General features: G+C 27.8%; 1 protein-coding gene across 3 annotated transcripts in view; it reads right to left on the reverse strand.

Annotated features, from left to right (window-relative positions):
- Positions 1 to 382: 382 nt before the first annotated feature.
- LOC107456566 (uncharacterized) overlaps positions 383 to 17579 on the reverse strand; it is a 32325-nt gene continuing 15128 nt past the window's right edge. For all 3 annotated transcript variants that reach the window (XM_071180718.2, XM_071180719.2, XM_043050236.3), the window contains 3 exons: positions 6659 to 6793; positions 6131 to 6237; positions 383 to 4003 (listed from right to left, as the gene is read on the reverse strand). In XM_071180718.2, the coding sequence (XP_071036819.2) occupies positions 3941 to 4003; positions 6131 to 6237; positions 6659 to 6793 (305 nt within the window). In that variant the 3' untranslated portion in view covers positions 383 to 3940. The remainder of the gene's footprint in view (positions 4004 to 6130; positions 6238 to 6658; positions 6794 to 17579) is intronic.

Raw genomic sequence — 17579 nt, forward strand, 5'->3', positions numbered from 1 at the left:
AAAAAGCTTTTATGGTATTCTCCTGATAACAAATGACGGGTTTTCTCAATGTTATTTGATATGAAAGTAGTGCATAACCTAGAAAATTTAGTACAACTTTCCTCTGAGTCATAATATTTGGAGGGTTAATGACATTTAAAAATAAACAATTGAATCAGTCATTTAATTTTTTGAATTCTATTTTACTACTGTACTTAAAATATGTATAAAAATAATTATTTCGAATAGCACAAATAAAAATTTTATTTGGGTTATTATGTAACAAATTATTATATATACTAGCAAAATATAAATTGTTTGGAATTTTATAAATTTCTTTACATTAGACAGTACCTTTTTTTATTTTAATTTATTAGTATATGGTGAATATAATTTTGTCTTCCACCATAACAACCATAGGTAAAAACTAGGAAATATTGCTACAGGCCAGTGGCAAGCTGTAACATTTTTAATAGAAGCCATTTTTTCAAAATTGAATGATTTTAATTATCTAAAGCCTTTCTTTCGAAGCATATCTCAAAACATGGCAAGATTTTTTTTTTTAATTAAGAAACATTTAAGAAATAAAATAATTTCAAGAATAATATAAAATTTTATTAATATTTCCATATTTATTTAAAGAAAATCATAAAATTCACAATAGGGTACATTTTTGATGAAAAAGTGGTGACTGGTAAGCTATTTTTTAATCACTTTATATGTTATAATTAATGACTGGTGACGACCGTTAATTTTGTTCCATAATAACCCTGGAGAATTAAGAATAGTAATAGCTGAATGGGTATTCTGAATAATATAATACTCAGCTGTTTTATTAAAATGGATGCATCTTATACTGTTGGGTATAATACAAAATACCCAGCTAAAATCATAAAAATTGTGAACATTCAATAATATTTTCTGTCTAAAGTAATCTCTAATAATTTTAAATAACTTTGACTAGTTTTTTTTAAAACAGAAATAAGCATATACATGATCTAATAAATATACATATATTGCATTCTTTTAATAAATTGTATCACAGATTTTTAAAAATGTATGCATACGTTCATATAGGAATATTTATTAAATTGCATCACAGATTTTTAATTAAAAAAATAATAAAATTTAAAGCGCTTAGTAGTTTTTCATGAAGAATAATTTCTTTCAATTCTCTTGGAATAATTTATTTAATAATTAAATATCATCTTATATGGTAACATACTACTTTGAAAAGCTCTTGGTTAAAAGCATTATTTAGGTTAAAGCACATGTTAAGTAACAAAAATTCACATTTAAAAACTATGAGGAAATGACTAGCAGCTGCTGAAAATTTGATCCAAAAAAAAAAAAAAACGTGGAATCATTATGTCAAAAAGTGAATAATGCTGAGAATGATTGTAACTGCAGTGAAATTCAACCCGTTTAAAAGAGATAACTCAAAGACACATTCTGAACTCCGCTTATTGTAAATCTGTATATATCTATATAAAAAAAGCAATCACTATTCACGTTTTGACAGAAGAAAAAAAAGTCGCTGGTAAGATAGTCTATGGTAAAATATATCTTGTTAACAAGATTTTGCAAAAGTTACAATATTTACATTTTAGAATAGTCAAACAAGAAAATTTCTTTGGAATGTAAATTTTTGAGTCGAGGAAGTCCGTCAATCAATCGTCATGACATTCTATGAATTATCTAAAACCCATGCGCTTGTTTTAATAATAGGAAATTACAATGACATATCTGCTAACATGAAAAGGAAAAAAATCCAGTAGATTTTATAAAACAATATGAATTTATGATAATTGTTTCATAATGTACTAAATGTTTCTCAAATAAGAGATTTTTATCGTTATCAAAATAGAAAAACTGCAATATTTTCCAGCTATGAATGACATTAAATGAACTTGAAATGTTATGTTTTATGCTTACTTATAATTTTGAATAATAATATGCATTTGATTAAACAAAGATGAAAATTTTTTTAATTAATTTAAAAAAGAAATTATGAATAAAAATAATTTGAACATTTTAAAACAACAAAAAAAAGTTTTGAGCTGATTTTTATAAATGAGGCTCACTTTATTATATATTACTAGTACTACTTATTTAATTATTCAAGCAAGCAATAATCTGCCCAATTATTCTATTTCAAAAGGGATTTTTTTAATTAACTTACTCCCGTTTAGGGAATGTACAAAAACCAGAATTTTTATTAAACCAGTAGACCAGGAAAAATCAAGTAGAGTTGGCAGCTATACAATCAGTCAGTTTATTTAATATTAACATGACATTTAAAGACAAACACATTTTCAGTCAATTATAGTAGATCTTCTCTAGATATTTATTTATAAAAATATATATGTAATCTCTTCATTAATTTTGACTAGTTTTTTTTTCATAAATAAATAAGTACATAATTTAAAAACACATAAATAATAATTTAATAACACATTATGTACATAATTTAATAACATTTTAAAGTAGACGAAAAATTTAAATTGAAGCATATTTAAGAATATATATTTATGATTATACGAAAGAGATTAATAATTTTCTTTCCCATAAATTGAAGGTTCTTTAAGCATGATTTTTAAAAGTGTAAATTGATTAACATCATTTAGTATATAAAATATGAACCTCTTGTCTTTTAAGTAGGAAGGCTATTTTGTTCTTATTTTTGTAATTCAGTTATTGGTATTAAGCAAATGTAGCCCAATTCAGATATAATTACAACACTATCAATGTAACTAATTGAAGTGAGAATCAAACAAATTCGTAACTTTTAGTGCTACTAAAAGTATTGCCTCCAGATATTTGTAATATGGCAAAGTGCTTTGCTTTTTACAAAAAATTTCATTTGTCAAAGATTAGTTTTTGGTTCTTTATTTACATAATTTGATAAAAAGTTAAAATGTAGTCAAAAGAATTGTTTAAAAATAACAATTTTATTTTAATAGTAAAGTCATATTTCGGTTTAATCAAGAAAGATAAAAAACTTTTTCTTAATATTTTTCTGTAATACATGTCGATTACAGTGCAGAGATGCTGACTGCTCAGGACACGCCAAAATAATTAAAAGAAACAGTAAATAACTACAAACTAAATTTTGAAAATATGTGACTATTTTTGCTTGTTTTTTTAAAAGGTATAGCATGACATAACTACTATAAAGTGGTGAATTATATAAGCCTACAAGTTATTTAGAAATGGTGGATAAAAATCTACTAAATTGAATTTATTAAACCACAAATCACAATTGATTAACTACCACTTTAAAATATTTGCTGTCTGGAGCAAGTTGGCATCTCTGGCACAGCTCTTTTTTTTAAATAATTACATAGTTATAAAATAATAGGTAAGCAGAAGGATATGAATAAATTAATGTATAATACATTATGTTTCCTTACAAATTAATAATAAAATACTCTTACTAAATTGTGTAGTAAGGAAGTCATAGGGAAACTTAAAAATAATAATAATAAGTTACTGGAATTAGGTAGAACATTATAAAAGTAAAAATTACAAAAAATATTTTATAAAAGGAATACATTAGGTCCATAAATATATAATAATAAACTAAAATAGTCATTTGAAAAGGCAGTCAATGCAAAAATTGGACAACATGAAAATAATTTCAAAGACTTTCATACAAGATAAATTCTAAAGAAACTGAAATTCTTATTTTATTAAAAAGAACTTAATTGAATCAGTTTTTAATGGTATTTTCATATGTTCTTATTTGTTTTACTCAAAGTGGGAGTTATCTTTACATAGGTCGTATAAGCATTAATGTCTTACGTCCCAAAATTGAAACATTTTGATTTTTATAGAGTATAAATATTTTTTTAAAGTTTAAATTTTTTTAAAAAATATTTTTGCTTTCATTTAACAGCATTTCATATAATCAAGCAGAAAACAAAGTTGAAAAAAAAATACAGGCAATAATGAGTTAATATCAATGTCCATTTTCATGTCTTGATTGAAAAATCCAGCTTACAGCTTTTACAAAATTATTATTCTAGAAATGAAAAAAGATAATTCATTAAAAATCATATGATTACTTTACATTTAATATAAAAATTTAAAAAGAACTATTACAATCCACAGTTTCTATATTAAAAAAATATTGGAATAGTTAAATCTAACAAAGAAGAAATGAATGCATAGATTTAGTTAGACATTACATAAAGCAGTTAGGTATGTAGTAGTCTATCTATATCAAGTGTTTTATAAACCTATTGCTGTGGCCAGAAAAACTAAATTTTTTTATAGTTAACTACGACTACTTAAGCACAAGAATAGTTAATAACAGATACCACTATTTTTTTTGTTAGTTAATATAGTGATTACATACTGGCTTAAAAATATAATCACAACTAAACAACTTTTAAGAGACAAATTTTACTGGATTTAATCATGTTCAAATTTTAAGAAATTGAACACTGAAAAAGAAAATATTTCTGAGAAAATGGTTTATAATATCAAATTGGCTTATATAAATATGAATTAAATAAGAAATATTATGTTTATAAGAGCCAATTTATTATTCTATACATTTAAACTAGTTTTTGTGTGCATGTTTTTGTTTTCTAACTATTTGATTAGGCTTTCTAGTTAGCTAGTGAATAAGCTTCATCTGAAAAATAATAGCATTTTGGCCACCTAAAAAAAATTTGAGTGCCATAAAAATTTTGAGAATAGCTGCTGCAACTGAAAATGCATAAGTTTGTGGAGGGGATTATCATCACATAATGCTTCTTTTGTATTAGTTAAGATTGGTTTTAACCTAATATAAATATATATATATATATACAGATAGAGAGAGGGAAAATATTCCACTTCTCTAATAGTTTTTAATAAAAACTAAATTTTGTAGAAATTGCAAAAGTTTTTTTTCTCCCCTACTTAAAACGTCGACACAACAGATACATTCCTTTGCAATTGAACCACATGCATCTCTCTTTCTTTTATTTTTCTACAATTTTATATTCCCTTTATTAAATTGGATTAGCAATTTATTTAAATCTTTATTCAATATTAGTTCCAAAACCATTAAAACAAAAGCGGTCAAATGTGAATAAAAGTACAAAGAAGAAATGATTTCAAATGTGATGATACTGTAACATCATGGAAAAAAAATGTTGCTTATTTTAAATGATAATAAAATATTTCCTCACATCTAATGTGTCTGTAATTTTCTCATGCAAATTATTTGAAATATACCAAACATTCAAAAATCAATGATCCTTTTTCGGCCATCATTGATTATGTGTATAAAAATAAAGTTTTCTTTTTTTTACGAAACTGTTCTCCGAGATCTAAAATGTTTTTACTTTTTTCTTGTTTTTCTACTTAAAATAAAATAAAGGTCAGGATTATTTTCCCTTGAAAAAAAAATCCTATATATTATCTCTGAATTTAATGCTTAAATGCTAATTTTTACCTACCTTCTCACTTAATTCTTTTTTTTTTTTTGTGCATTCAACTACTTTTATATTTTGTAAATAATGCTATATTAAATGTGTTGCATGCAAGAATAGCCTGGCTGATAAGGCTTTGGGCCCATGTCTGAAAGGTCGTGAGTTCCATCCTCATCGGCCAAAGACTCGCCATGTACAAAATGATGACTGGCGCAAGCTAAATCGTTCAGGGACAAAAGTCCTCTGAGTTTCCATGAAAAATCAATACCTCTGGGGGTACTGGATTGGAGATTAATCCTTCTCGGGTTCAATCTGAAATTACGATCTGAGGATGAATGAATGGGTCCACCCTGTAAAACGGGATGTGACATATGTATGTTGTCTTCAGATCATCCTCAGGGATATCTTCCTAACCGTCCCCAATAACCAATTGTGCAGCTCTAGAGCAACATAAATAAAAGTACCTTATCGTTAAATGTATTGTCTTCTAAGAATGATGAAAGAATTTAGATTTGACAATTAGAATAACAAATTAACATGTAAAAACCATATAAAACAATGTTTTTCTTATGAGAGATGATTAAATAAGAAAACTGGTTATGTACAATAAATGTAATTTTTGGCTACAAAAACATTAAAAATTGATCAGAATAAAAGTATTGATTAAAATAAATGTTAAAATTATATATTCTGTCCAATTCTTAACAATATATGTTACAACTCACTGTTGCTTCTAAAGCCATTGAAGCTTGATCCGAAGTAAAGCCCATCATAACTATTGCTTCGATTGCTTCGGCTGCTTTAGAATTATCTGCTAGTGGCTCATTAAAATCTAATAAATAAATAAAAATATATATATATATAAAAACAGAATAGTATACCTAATATTGCATTTATGAGTTTAGCAAGGTTAAAAAATTAACACTTTTTAGTTTTATATTCTAATAGTACTATAAAATTGTAAAAAATGTCAAATTAAAGAAGGGGAAGTAAAGTGAGCAGGCATGAAAATAATTTTGATTATAAAAGTTAAAACAATTAGCTTTTCATAAAATAATATTTATACATCATTGAAGCGTACTATAAATGCGGCAAAATTTGTACAAAAGAATATTTTTTAATAAAGCTTATTGCAAATATTTATAACTTTAACTTAACCATTACCAAAATGGTAATGTGATTGACATTCATCATGACTTTGAAGGGTTTTTTTTACCCTTCTTTTTTACTTAGCTTAAAAATAAGAGAATTACCTTCATTTATATGATCTAAATACCAATCCAGAGCTTCTTCAATTCCTTTATTCTGTGTTTCATGCAAAGCTCTTTTGCTTTCTTTCATAGAAATACCCATATCAGTCAACTGGAACACAAGACTTTCATACTTTTCTAAAAAATATTTAAAAAAAACTTAGAGGAAGGACAAACACAAAAACATTCCATAATTTAAATTACAATGTTTAGCAGTGAAAGAAACATGGCTTTCACTTTCGTGTGAACTTACATTAAATAGTTTTTGAAATTCTTCTGTGATAAGGTTCCATCAAATTATAAACTAATAACTTCAACTCAGCGTAAGATAATAATTTATCCCAATAAACAATTTTATTTTGCCTACAAATGGATTTTTTATTTATTCGCATGGATTTATAAATTTTAATACTCGGTTAATTAGTAAATAAAAAATAAAAATTAAATATTTTTTTAAAAATGTTTTGCTCATTTTAGTTTCTGAAGCTTAAACACTGCTGATTTGTCAAAAAGATTTTACCCTCCTGGTCACCAGGCAAAATTTAATATTTACACTCTCTTAACAGACCTGTATAATATACATGGAAAATTTGCTACCATAGCTAAAGTGACCACACGTCCCAATTTTGGCGGGACAGTCGCGATTTTTGGTGGACTATCCCGCCGATTTTTAAAAATGTCCCGCTTTTTAGAAAATATCTGCATTTCTTATTTTAAATGTACTGTAAAAATATATTACCTATTATGTATATTATTAAGTATTATGGTAAATATAAAGAAATAAAAAATACATTAAAAAAACACATAAAATGCATGCAGAGTAAACTAAATTAGGCAATGTACCGAGTTACTCGGTGGTGTTCGATCATTGTCGTTACGTATCGGCTTAATTCAGATAAATGCAGACAGTGCGGTTTGTTGTTTCCAATTTGACGTTCGGTTTGACTCATTATTTGATTGACGAAGGAAGTGGTAGAGCAATAGTCACCACAACGTAACGGTCAATAAGGTAAAATTTAATACTCTTTTTTAGCCTTTGTAGTAAATTTTTGTATTTATTTCTAGTATTTACGCACAGAATAAAAGATGAGTTAAAAAAGAGAACGCAAATTTAATGAAGAGCTAAGCAGAGAATTTCCATTTATTAAAAAACCAAAATAGACTATATGGTACGGTGTGATAAATGCAATGCTGAATTTTCTGTCTCACATGGCGGAAAAAACGATATTACTGAGAGGCACAAAAGATTTTTGAATAATGCCGCTTCCTCGTCTAAAATGGAACAGTTTTTTCGCAGTGTTAGCTTTGGCAACAAGGAAAAACAGCTAGCATTAGCGGAAGGGCTATTTGCTTTCCACATCATAAACCACAATCAAAGTTTCAGAACAATGGATAGTACGTCGCAAATGATCAAAACATTATACGACAAAAAATTTGCATGTGCAAAGACAAAAACGGAAGCAATTATTTATAATGTTTTTTCACCATATCCGTTTTCACAATTGCAGAAAGAATTAGAAAAAATGCGCATTTATATCCATATATTCTGATGCTTCCAACCACAAAGATTTAAAATTATTTCCCACAATTGTTACATTTTTCGATCCAGAAACAGGAATTAAAATTAGAATATTAGATTTTGTTTCATTGCCGGGTGAAACTTCACAAAAATTTTTTGATTCAATAAGTACTATTTTAAGAAATAATAATTTGAACAATAAAATTATTGCCTATTGTGCGGATAACACTAACGCAAATTTTGGTGGAAAAGCTAGAAGAGGAATCAATAACGTTTTTATGAAACTTAACGAACATTTGAACCAAAAAATTATTGGAGTAGGTTGTGCAGCTCATATTCTACATAAGGGGCCGTTCAAAAAGTACGTACATCCCGAAGGGGGGGGGAGGATTTGCTATTATGTACGGTTTTGTACGATGGGGTGGGGGGGAGGTATTATACAAAGTACGTACTTTATAAACATACACCAAATTTAAATTTGACTTTATCCTACACACTCCCTTAAGTAAATATTTAATTTTATTTAAAACATAATTATTTTAATTTTTATGAAAAAGGGGGGTAGACTAATAAAATATACGTACTCTAAGGGGGGGGGGGAGTAAGACCTTATGTACGGTAATGTACGAAGGGGGGGGAGGGGTTTAAAATTTCTCCATTTTTGTGTACATACTTTTTGAACGGCCCCTAATACTATTCAAACAGCATCTGACTTACTTCCAGTTGATGTTGAAAATATTATTGCAAAAATTTATTCGTATTTTTATATATATATATACTGTGCTTGTTGAAAGTTTGAAGGATTTTTGTGAAAGCGCAGAAATCGAATACAAAAGAACTCTTGGTTACAGCAAAACACGATGGCTAGCTCTTTTACTAGCTGTAGATAATATTTTAAAAATATACGAACCATTAAAATCATACTTTTTATCACAAGATAAATGTCTAAGAATATTGCAGCTCTTTTTTGAAAATGACACATCACAAATTTGGCTTCAGTTCATCCACAACCAAGCTACATTATTTCCAAATGTTGTGAAAATTATTGAAGGGGACAAAATTTCAATTACGGAAGTGTCAAATGAAATCAATAATTTAAAAACAAAATTACGAGAAAGAATTGATAACGATTACATTTCTTTAATTATTCGAAAAGACATCACTAGGTTGGAAGAACAAGGTGCCATTAAACGACCTGATTTTCTGAAACTGTCAAAATGTTTTACAATAACTGCTTGGAATATCTTGAAGAATGGACAATTCAATTTGAAGATATTAAAAATTTTCATTCGGTGACATTAAAAAAGGAGATTTTATGGGAATATGTGGAAAAATCTTTTGAATTAGTAACCATTTTCCGAAAAATAATATTTGCGAAAATGATCTTTTTGATGAAGTGTCACTGGTAAAAATTTATGTTTCAGATGAAAAAATTAAATGTTGGTTGTCTGCAAATGTGGAAACAGGCAAAAAATGGACGGAGTTATTCTTTCATTTCAAACAGAATAATATTCCTTATTAAAATATTTTGAAAATTGTAGATTTCGCGCTCGCCCTTCCAAGAACAAATGCAGCAACAGAACGTGTTTTTTCTAGTATCAATAAAATATGGACAACTGAAAAAACGCAGTTGAACATTAAAACTTCAAAATCTATATTAAGTGTAAAATATAATTTGACCATTCAAATTATATTATATTTTACGAATGTACATGTGAAATATTTCACACATTTTGATAAATGATCCGAATCTATTGCAAAGTATTCACTCGGATCAAAAATATGACCGCCAGAAGAAAATCATAATTTTTTTTTAAATAAAAAATTTAATTTGATTAAAAATCATGATGTTCAAATTATTATTTCTTACAAATATTTTTATAGTTAACAATAATTAATAATAAATACATTTTTGTACAAGTATATGAATGTATGCAATAAAATATAAATAATTAAATTTTAATTCTTATTTCATCCCATTTGTCCCGCTTTGTCTCAATGAAAATGTGGTCACTTTAACCATAGCGGACATTTTTTTACTATTACTAAAATAGTAAAACAATCTGTCTCTTCAAAGAGAGTTTGTCTTTTTCAAATTCCTGAGTAAAATTTTCATTTTTATGCTTTTTTCTCCCAATGCAAGTTCGATTTAAAATTACCTTCACATATCGCAATTTAAGATCACCCACCGTGTCACATATCAAATATAAAGTTTCGCATTCACACAATTTAAAAGCCACTATTAAGGTTTTTGTTCAAGGGACTTAAAAATTGTGCATCAGAATTCATATTCACTCTATTTTAAAATGAAACATCGAGATTCATATTCATACGATTTTAGAATCAAACATCAGAATTCATATTCACTCTATTTTGAAATGAAAAATTGAGATTCGCATTCACACAATTATAAAATCATACATATGATTAAAACCAACGTGAATTTACATGAAAGCATTATGAATCATGTGAAGATAATTATCTACAAAAACACCTGAGAAGCCATTGGAAAATAACATTGATTTGGGTTATTTTCCTATAATTTTTAAACAGTTACAAATACAATTTAAGAAAAGTGGTTACAAGAATTAAAAATTTTGGTGGCGCATTAATATTAAATTTTTAAAAAAATAAAAAATCCGTTTGAAAAACCATGCGGAAATGGTCAATAAATGATATATAAGTGTCGAGAAAGACATGGATTTACAATAGAATTAAGCATGTAATTAAGTAATTACTTAAATTAGAAATTTGGATGTTGTAAAAAAAACATCCATTAAAAAATCGAAATTAATAAAATCATATTAAAAGAGCTGTAAAGATGAAAAATAACTGAAAAGTCATGAATTGATCGCATCAAAAAGTGATTACTCACATTTGACCTTTGAATGCCGAATCACATCAAGAAGAAATTCTTCTAATTTGCCATTCGCGTGTCGTAATGAATTAAAAATATTGGAACTTGGAAAAACTTAGTAGAAAGGAAAGGGAAAAAAAACTATTAAAAAACCAGGCAATAAGAGGTTACTACCAATTTTTACTACTATGTTTTTCTAAAACTAGCATTTGATTTTTTTTAATTGGCAATTTGCTCTTCGCTAGTACATTTCCAAAGCAGTTTATATAAATTGCATTTTACAAAGAGTACTTATAGATAATTACATATATATCAAATTAGTTATAGTCGTAGTTAAATAAACAAATGTAGTTTCTTAAGCCACTGCTAGCAGGTTAATCTCAATGAGAAAGTGTCCATCAAAATCCCACATTGAACGGGAGGAAATGAAAGCAAACATGCTGCTTATTGATGTCCTTATCAATAAGAAAAGTGGAATTCCCCCCCCCCTTTTTTTCAAAGAACATGTTCCATCCACCTATTGCAGCACATGGGCTTCTTTTTCTTCGCAGCACATAATTTTTACATCTTTACCCATCCGTTTTAACTGGGTCACATTTAACTGGATGGATCCCTTAATTTAAGGGGTTTTCCTGGAACAGAATAGGTAAGACATCAGTCTATTACTAATCTCAAGAATCAGTCAGCTAAATGACAAGCAAAAGATGCTCACACAACAGAAGGCACTGTAAAAAAAATTTGGAATATGCATGACACAATATTCATCCAATACTCAGAAAAAATATTAACAGAATATTATGCAGCTTTGTTGCACCAATTAAAGGATGAAATCAATAGGAAATGAGCTCATATGGCAAAGAATGAAGTGTTCTTTCATAAAGTAATGCAATATATACAAATTGTGACTGACTGTGAAATAATGAATTTTTGTCTTGTTATGTGTTAAATTATATATGATATAATTTTAATAAATTTAATTACAAACATTGCTTTGCTTTGTTACTTATATGTTAGTTAAATAGAATCAAATTTCTGTATAACCCTCAACACGTCAACACTCTATTTTTGATTACGAGATAGCAAATTTCTGGTATGTCGGGTGTATAAGTCAATCGCCATTGATAAATCGATTATTATTCCTATAGGCGTCATGTGTCAAATAGGCTCAAAGAAAAATTTCATATAGTCATATCAGGGTTAGGTTTTTGACGTCAAAAAGTGGTTTTTGACATGACAAGGGTATAATACTGGTTTAAACCTTCAAAAACTGAAGTTTGCCAAGAAAATATATAAACTTCAAAACTACCAACAGTTGCGATGCATTATATTGAAATTTAATTATACTATAGGTAATCAGCAGGTTTTAAAATATTTTTTAATTAAAATTAAGGTAAAATAACAGATTTAAAGTCTCAGAAATTTATATTCAAATGCATGTAATTTTTTTTTTGATACTTAAGAAAATTAAAAGTTTATTACTATGCATTTTTGACATATAAGGAACATATAACTAATATTTATAAGGAGCTTACAAGTTATGTTGCATAAATACAAACTTGATACAAGTGTATAAAAAAGCTTTTTTAATGTTATACCGAATATATCTTTATTATCCAGTATGTTAATTTGAATTTAAAAGTAGTTATATTTGTGAATAATGATAAATATAATTCATATTGTTTATTATATTTATTTATAATTATTACACTTATCATTTTAAAACAATTTTTATCTCCTCTTGTATTAAGAATACAAATAATACATATCTTGAAAGCAAGAAGTAATTATTCAACAGCTGAATATTTAGATATTCAACAAAACTATATAGTATTCAGCAAAATGAAATTCACAAGTATTTGGATAAATTAAATTTTCAGCAGAGTAAATGAATAGGCTGAATATACTGTAAATCGACACTAACTACTCTGTGTATTTAACAGAAAGCACTTAAATTTGTATTGTCTTATGTTAAAAAGATTATTAAGAAGATTTAAAAGAATATTAAAAAGATTTTTCTTTAAAAGATGTCTAATGTACAAAACTGCTAATGTTTATCTTTAAAAATGTCTAATTTTTAGTAATAATCTATACTATACACTAAATTTGGTTATAAATAAATTTCTTAATAATATCACTGCAGATTTTCAATAACACATGAAAATGAATACATAATATTACAAAAGATGTGAGCTTTCAAAAGTACAAGATTTTGGTTACTATTCAAAATATAAGTGTTTCTTCATAATTTTAAATTTATTTTTTCTAGAACATATTTAGAAACACTATCATTTATAAAAAATATATAAATTTTACGTATTAATTAAATTTCACATATGAATATAGATTTTGGACATTTTTGACAGTGAGGTTTTTGACGTGACGGTTTAAACCAGGGATGGGGAAACTCAGGGATGAGATTAGCCAAAAGGCAAAAAAGCTGAATTTCCACGATAGTAAATTTTACGCAAGCGCAACCCTTTAATAATAAATTCCAGACAGTTTAAGGTAATAAATAATGTGTTGACATACAATTGTGTACTAATCTAATATTATATAAATGATTACATTAATACTTAACATTTAGTGAAAATAAAAATTACCAATTGAAAAAATAAAGCTGGAAAATTTTTTTTCCTCAGTTCACATAAGAGACAATTATAACTTGAAAAACTACCTGGTTTAGCAAATTAAAACGGCTGAGAATATACATTAATATTTCATTTCTTTTAATAAATACTGTTGTGATTTATAGTAAATATATCAGTAATATTACTTTTTAAATTATATTGAAAACAAAAACTTTAATAATGGACCGAATCATTTTGTTCATATTATAGTTTAATCTAACTAGAGCCCTCTGAAACATATCAATAACAGTGAAGTAGAAATATATAGTAACTCCTTAACATACATAAATTGCTATTTTAGTTTGGAAAATTACATGAAAAATCAGACACTGTTTAGATAATTGTCTTTCATTTGATAAGAATTTTGCATTTTATAGCATAAATAACAGCAATTATAAATAAAATTTTGATAAGTTAATTAACTCTTTTTCCAAAAAAAATAAATAAATAAATAAATTAAATCCCTTTTTAAGTGATTGCTTTCGTTTGCTATATCTTTTATGTTTGCTATATTTAGTCGTTAGTCCATCTTCAAACATCTAGTGACAAATCCTATTTTTTCTTCTTTGCAAGCACAGAATGTAAGTTTTGAATATATTCCCTTCCAGTTTCTCTGATGTTGTAACACTTACATATACTAATAATCGTCGTTAGAAAAACAGTCACCTTTATAGTAACTAATTTTAAAAAAAAAAATTACTTCTTACAAGAATCGCCATAGTTGATCTTAAAATTGCGTGAATATGAATAACAATTATGGATTTTGAAATCACATGAATATGAAACTAGATATACGATTTTGAAAATGAGAAAATACAAACTGGGATATAGAATTTTTAAAACGCGTAAATACAAATCACGATTCATAATTTTTAGATAGCGTAAATACAAATCATGATGCGTAATTTTTAGATTGCATATATAAGAATTATGATGCATAATTTTTAGAGTGCGTGAATGCGAATCCCAATGCCTTATTTTAAAATCACGTATAAATACGAAAATCAATGTTTGATATTATAAACCGCATGAGCAAATCAAGACATTGAATTTTAAACTTGAGTGAAAACGAATCGCTACATAAGTTTTTAAAAAGGCGTAAATACGAATCACAATATCGGATTTTTAAATCTCATAAATAAGAGTCGCAACGTACAATATTCAAATCGCGTGAATAAGAATCGCAACACGCAAATATGAAAGCTATGTTTGATATTAAAATCGTAGGAATAAGGATCGAGATATTAGCAGATTCCAGGCTTGGGACCTCTAAAAGGTTTGTCAGAAGCAGCGTCGTTCGAACTACGAAAATCGGATCTATCTGGAGGGCGGGAAAAAAAATTCGGAAAACTTATCTGCTGCGTGTAAAAGGGGAGAAAATAGCTAAAATAAGTAAAAATGAGAAAGGATTGGTAGCTATGTAGTTTGAATTTTCTGTTTCTCTTTGAAAATCGGTGAATTTTCTGAAAAAGCGGAATACTTATAAAAAAAAGTGACATTTTTAGAAAATCTGAATTTTTGATATAAAAAAAAGCTGAAATTCAAGAGATAAAAGTGAAAAAAGCGGAAATCCGCTAAAAAGCGGAAAAATCTCATCCCTGGAAACTACGGTCTGCGGGCCAACTGTGGCCCGCCGGAGGATTTTATCCGGTCCGCGGATAGAATTTTTATTTGCCGATCAGCGACAAATATAAACAATATACATCCATTTTATTGTCGACTATGTTTAAAATTATTTCTGTTTTTCCCTTTTTAACAAAGTACTGATGACATTTTTACTTTCTCTATTTTTGTTCTACAAAACATAAATTGATGGAAATAGTTGGCACAGACAGCTTCTATTGGTAAAATGTTGAAAGCAGAAGTTCTTTATAGAATAGCCGTAGATTGGCTCCAACTAGCGTTTGTCTTTCTCGAGGAGCTGACTTATGGAATCTAATATAGGTAAATTGTACTTCACATTTGGCAGACTGCGCATTTTACGCTCCAAAGAGCAGACAATCTAACAATCATCTGAAGCAGTTATTTCTAAATATGCCTAAGTTTGACAAATCATTACCAAAAGCTAGTTTCCAAAATTTAAAATTTCACGCCCAGAAAATCAGTGCTATGTTAGCTTAATCTTATATACGTGAACAAGAGTTTTCAATTATGAACCTTAGAAAAAATTATTTCAGAAGTAGACTAACAGAAAAGGATTTAGCCTTGTTCCTTAAAATAAGCACATCTCACTTCGAACCTTAATATAAGGAACTTTTAGAAATGAAATCGCAATTTCCTTCATCCCACTAAATATTTAAATTAAAACTTGTATATCGCTTTTTTTTCTTTCTTAAATTTTGAAGATCTTACTTGGCCCACCAAACATTTTTTTTTTTCTTGATTTTTGGCCCTCGACCAAAAACGTTTGCCCATCCCTGGTTTAAACCATCAAAAACTGTCACATGTCAAAAACCTGCCAACCCTGAGTCATATACATATGGAAAAGAATATACATAGAAAATAGCCATATCGACTCAAGGGAAAATGTAGATTCATATGTTATTGTAAAATATTTTAAAAAGTAGTGGTTTGAAATTTTTAAATGAGGCTGAAGATTGTTTTCTGTGGCATGAGGTAGAATACATTGCAAAGTGGGATCAACTGACACTGCTAACATTGTTTAAAATCGATACAGGTGTTCTGGAATTTTTAGTTTTGCATCTTTATGGTTTGTTTTAAAGGTTTTCATGCTAATTTATTCAAGAGTATTTAAATATACCTTAACTTTGCTTACTCTTAATTTCGTTTCTGAATCTAATTTAAAGCATTATTTTATATATATATATAAGAAAGGTAATATGAAAAGAAAATATATTAGAAAATATACTATTAATTGCATGTAACATAAAAAAGTTTTTGAAAACAATAAATTGATATAAAGTTATTCATATTTTTCTCTTTGTTTTAATGCATTGACATTTCAAAACAAATATCCCTCTTTATTAGTAGTGTATAAGTGACCCTCTATTTTTTTGGGTCAAATTTCGAGAGCCTGAAAAGTTGACTTAAACGCCTGTTACCACGTGAAACAGCAGTTTGTGGTTTCTTGTAGCTAGAACAGGGGTTTCCAACTGGCGGCCCGTGAAGCCTTTTTTTTGTGGCCCGCGAACTAAAACATATTAGTTGTCATTTTTTTTGCGGACGCCGGCCAGGTGGCCGAGTGGTTAGTGTGTCTGGCTGCGGAGCCAATGGCCGCGGGTTCGAATCCCGCTCTGGGCATGAATGTTTCTCTCTCTGCGTTGTCTTCTGTTGTGTGAATGAGTGAATGTGGCCCACCCTATGAACGGGTTTGAGGCAGTATGGTGTGGGTAACGTTGCTCGCCTCCGTGACTTTGGCTCACAGGTGCCCACTGGGTAACGCTAAATGAGTAACAATTCCGGCATCTTCTATGGCGGAGAACGAAAAGTTCAGTGCCTGCCGTTATTCAAAAAAAAAAAATTTGCGGACAATTTTTGTAAAAAATCTACATGGGTTTAAAATACCTTTCTTATTAATAAAAACCTCATTTCTTCATTTCTGTGAAATTTAACATACTAACAGTGCAAATAAATTTTTTTCTCAGGTTTTGCATCCAAGAAAATATCTATTCAAACACAAAAATAATCGTGTATATTGCTCTTTTTTATTTCATTTTTCTTTGTATTTTGTGAATATAATTTAGCATGATCGCATCAGGAATTCTCTTGAAGAAATTCTCCGATTTAACTTTTTGAAACCACTCATTTTGGACGAAAATATTTACACACACACTGGTAAACTTTAAATTTATAATGTAAATATCTATTCTCTAGTGGTTATAGCAGACAAACCTCAATTTTCTCATTAAACATTTTGTGTGCTACTATGTAAGTTTTAATACCAACCTTTTTAAAGTTTTA

The sequence above is a fragment of the Parasteatoda tepidariorum genome, chromosome 8, assembly GCF_982258835.1.
Source record: "Parasteatoda tepidariorum strain Cologne lab strain chromosome 8, Ptep-v5.0, whole genome shotgun sequence".
Taxonomy (NCBI): Eukaryota; Metazoa; Arthropoda; class Arachnida; order Araneae; family Theridiidae; genus Parasteatoda; species Parasteatoda tepidariorum.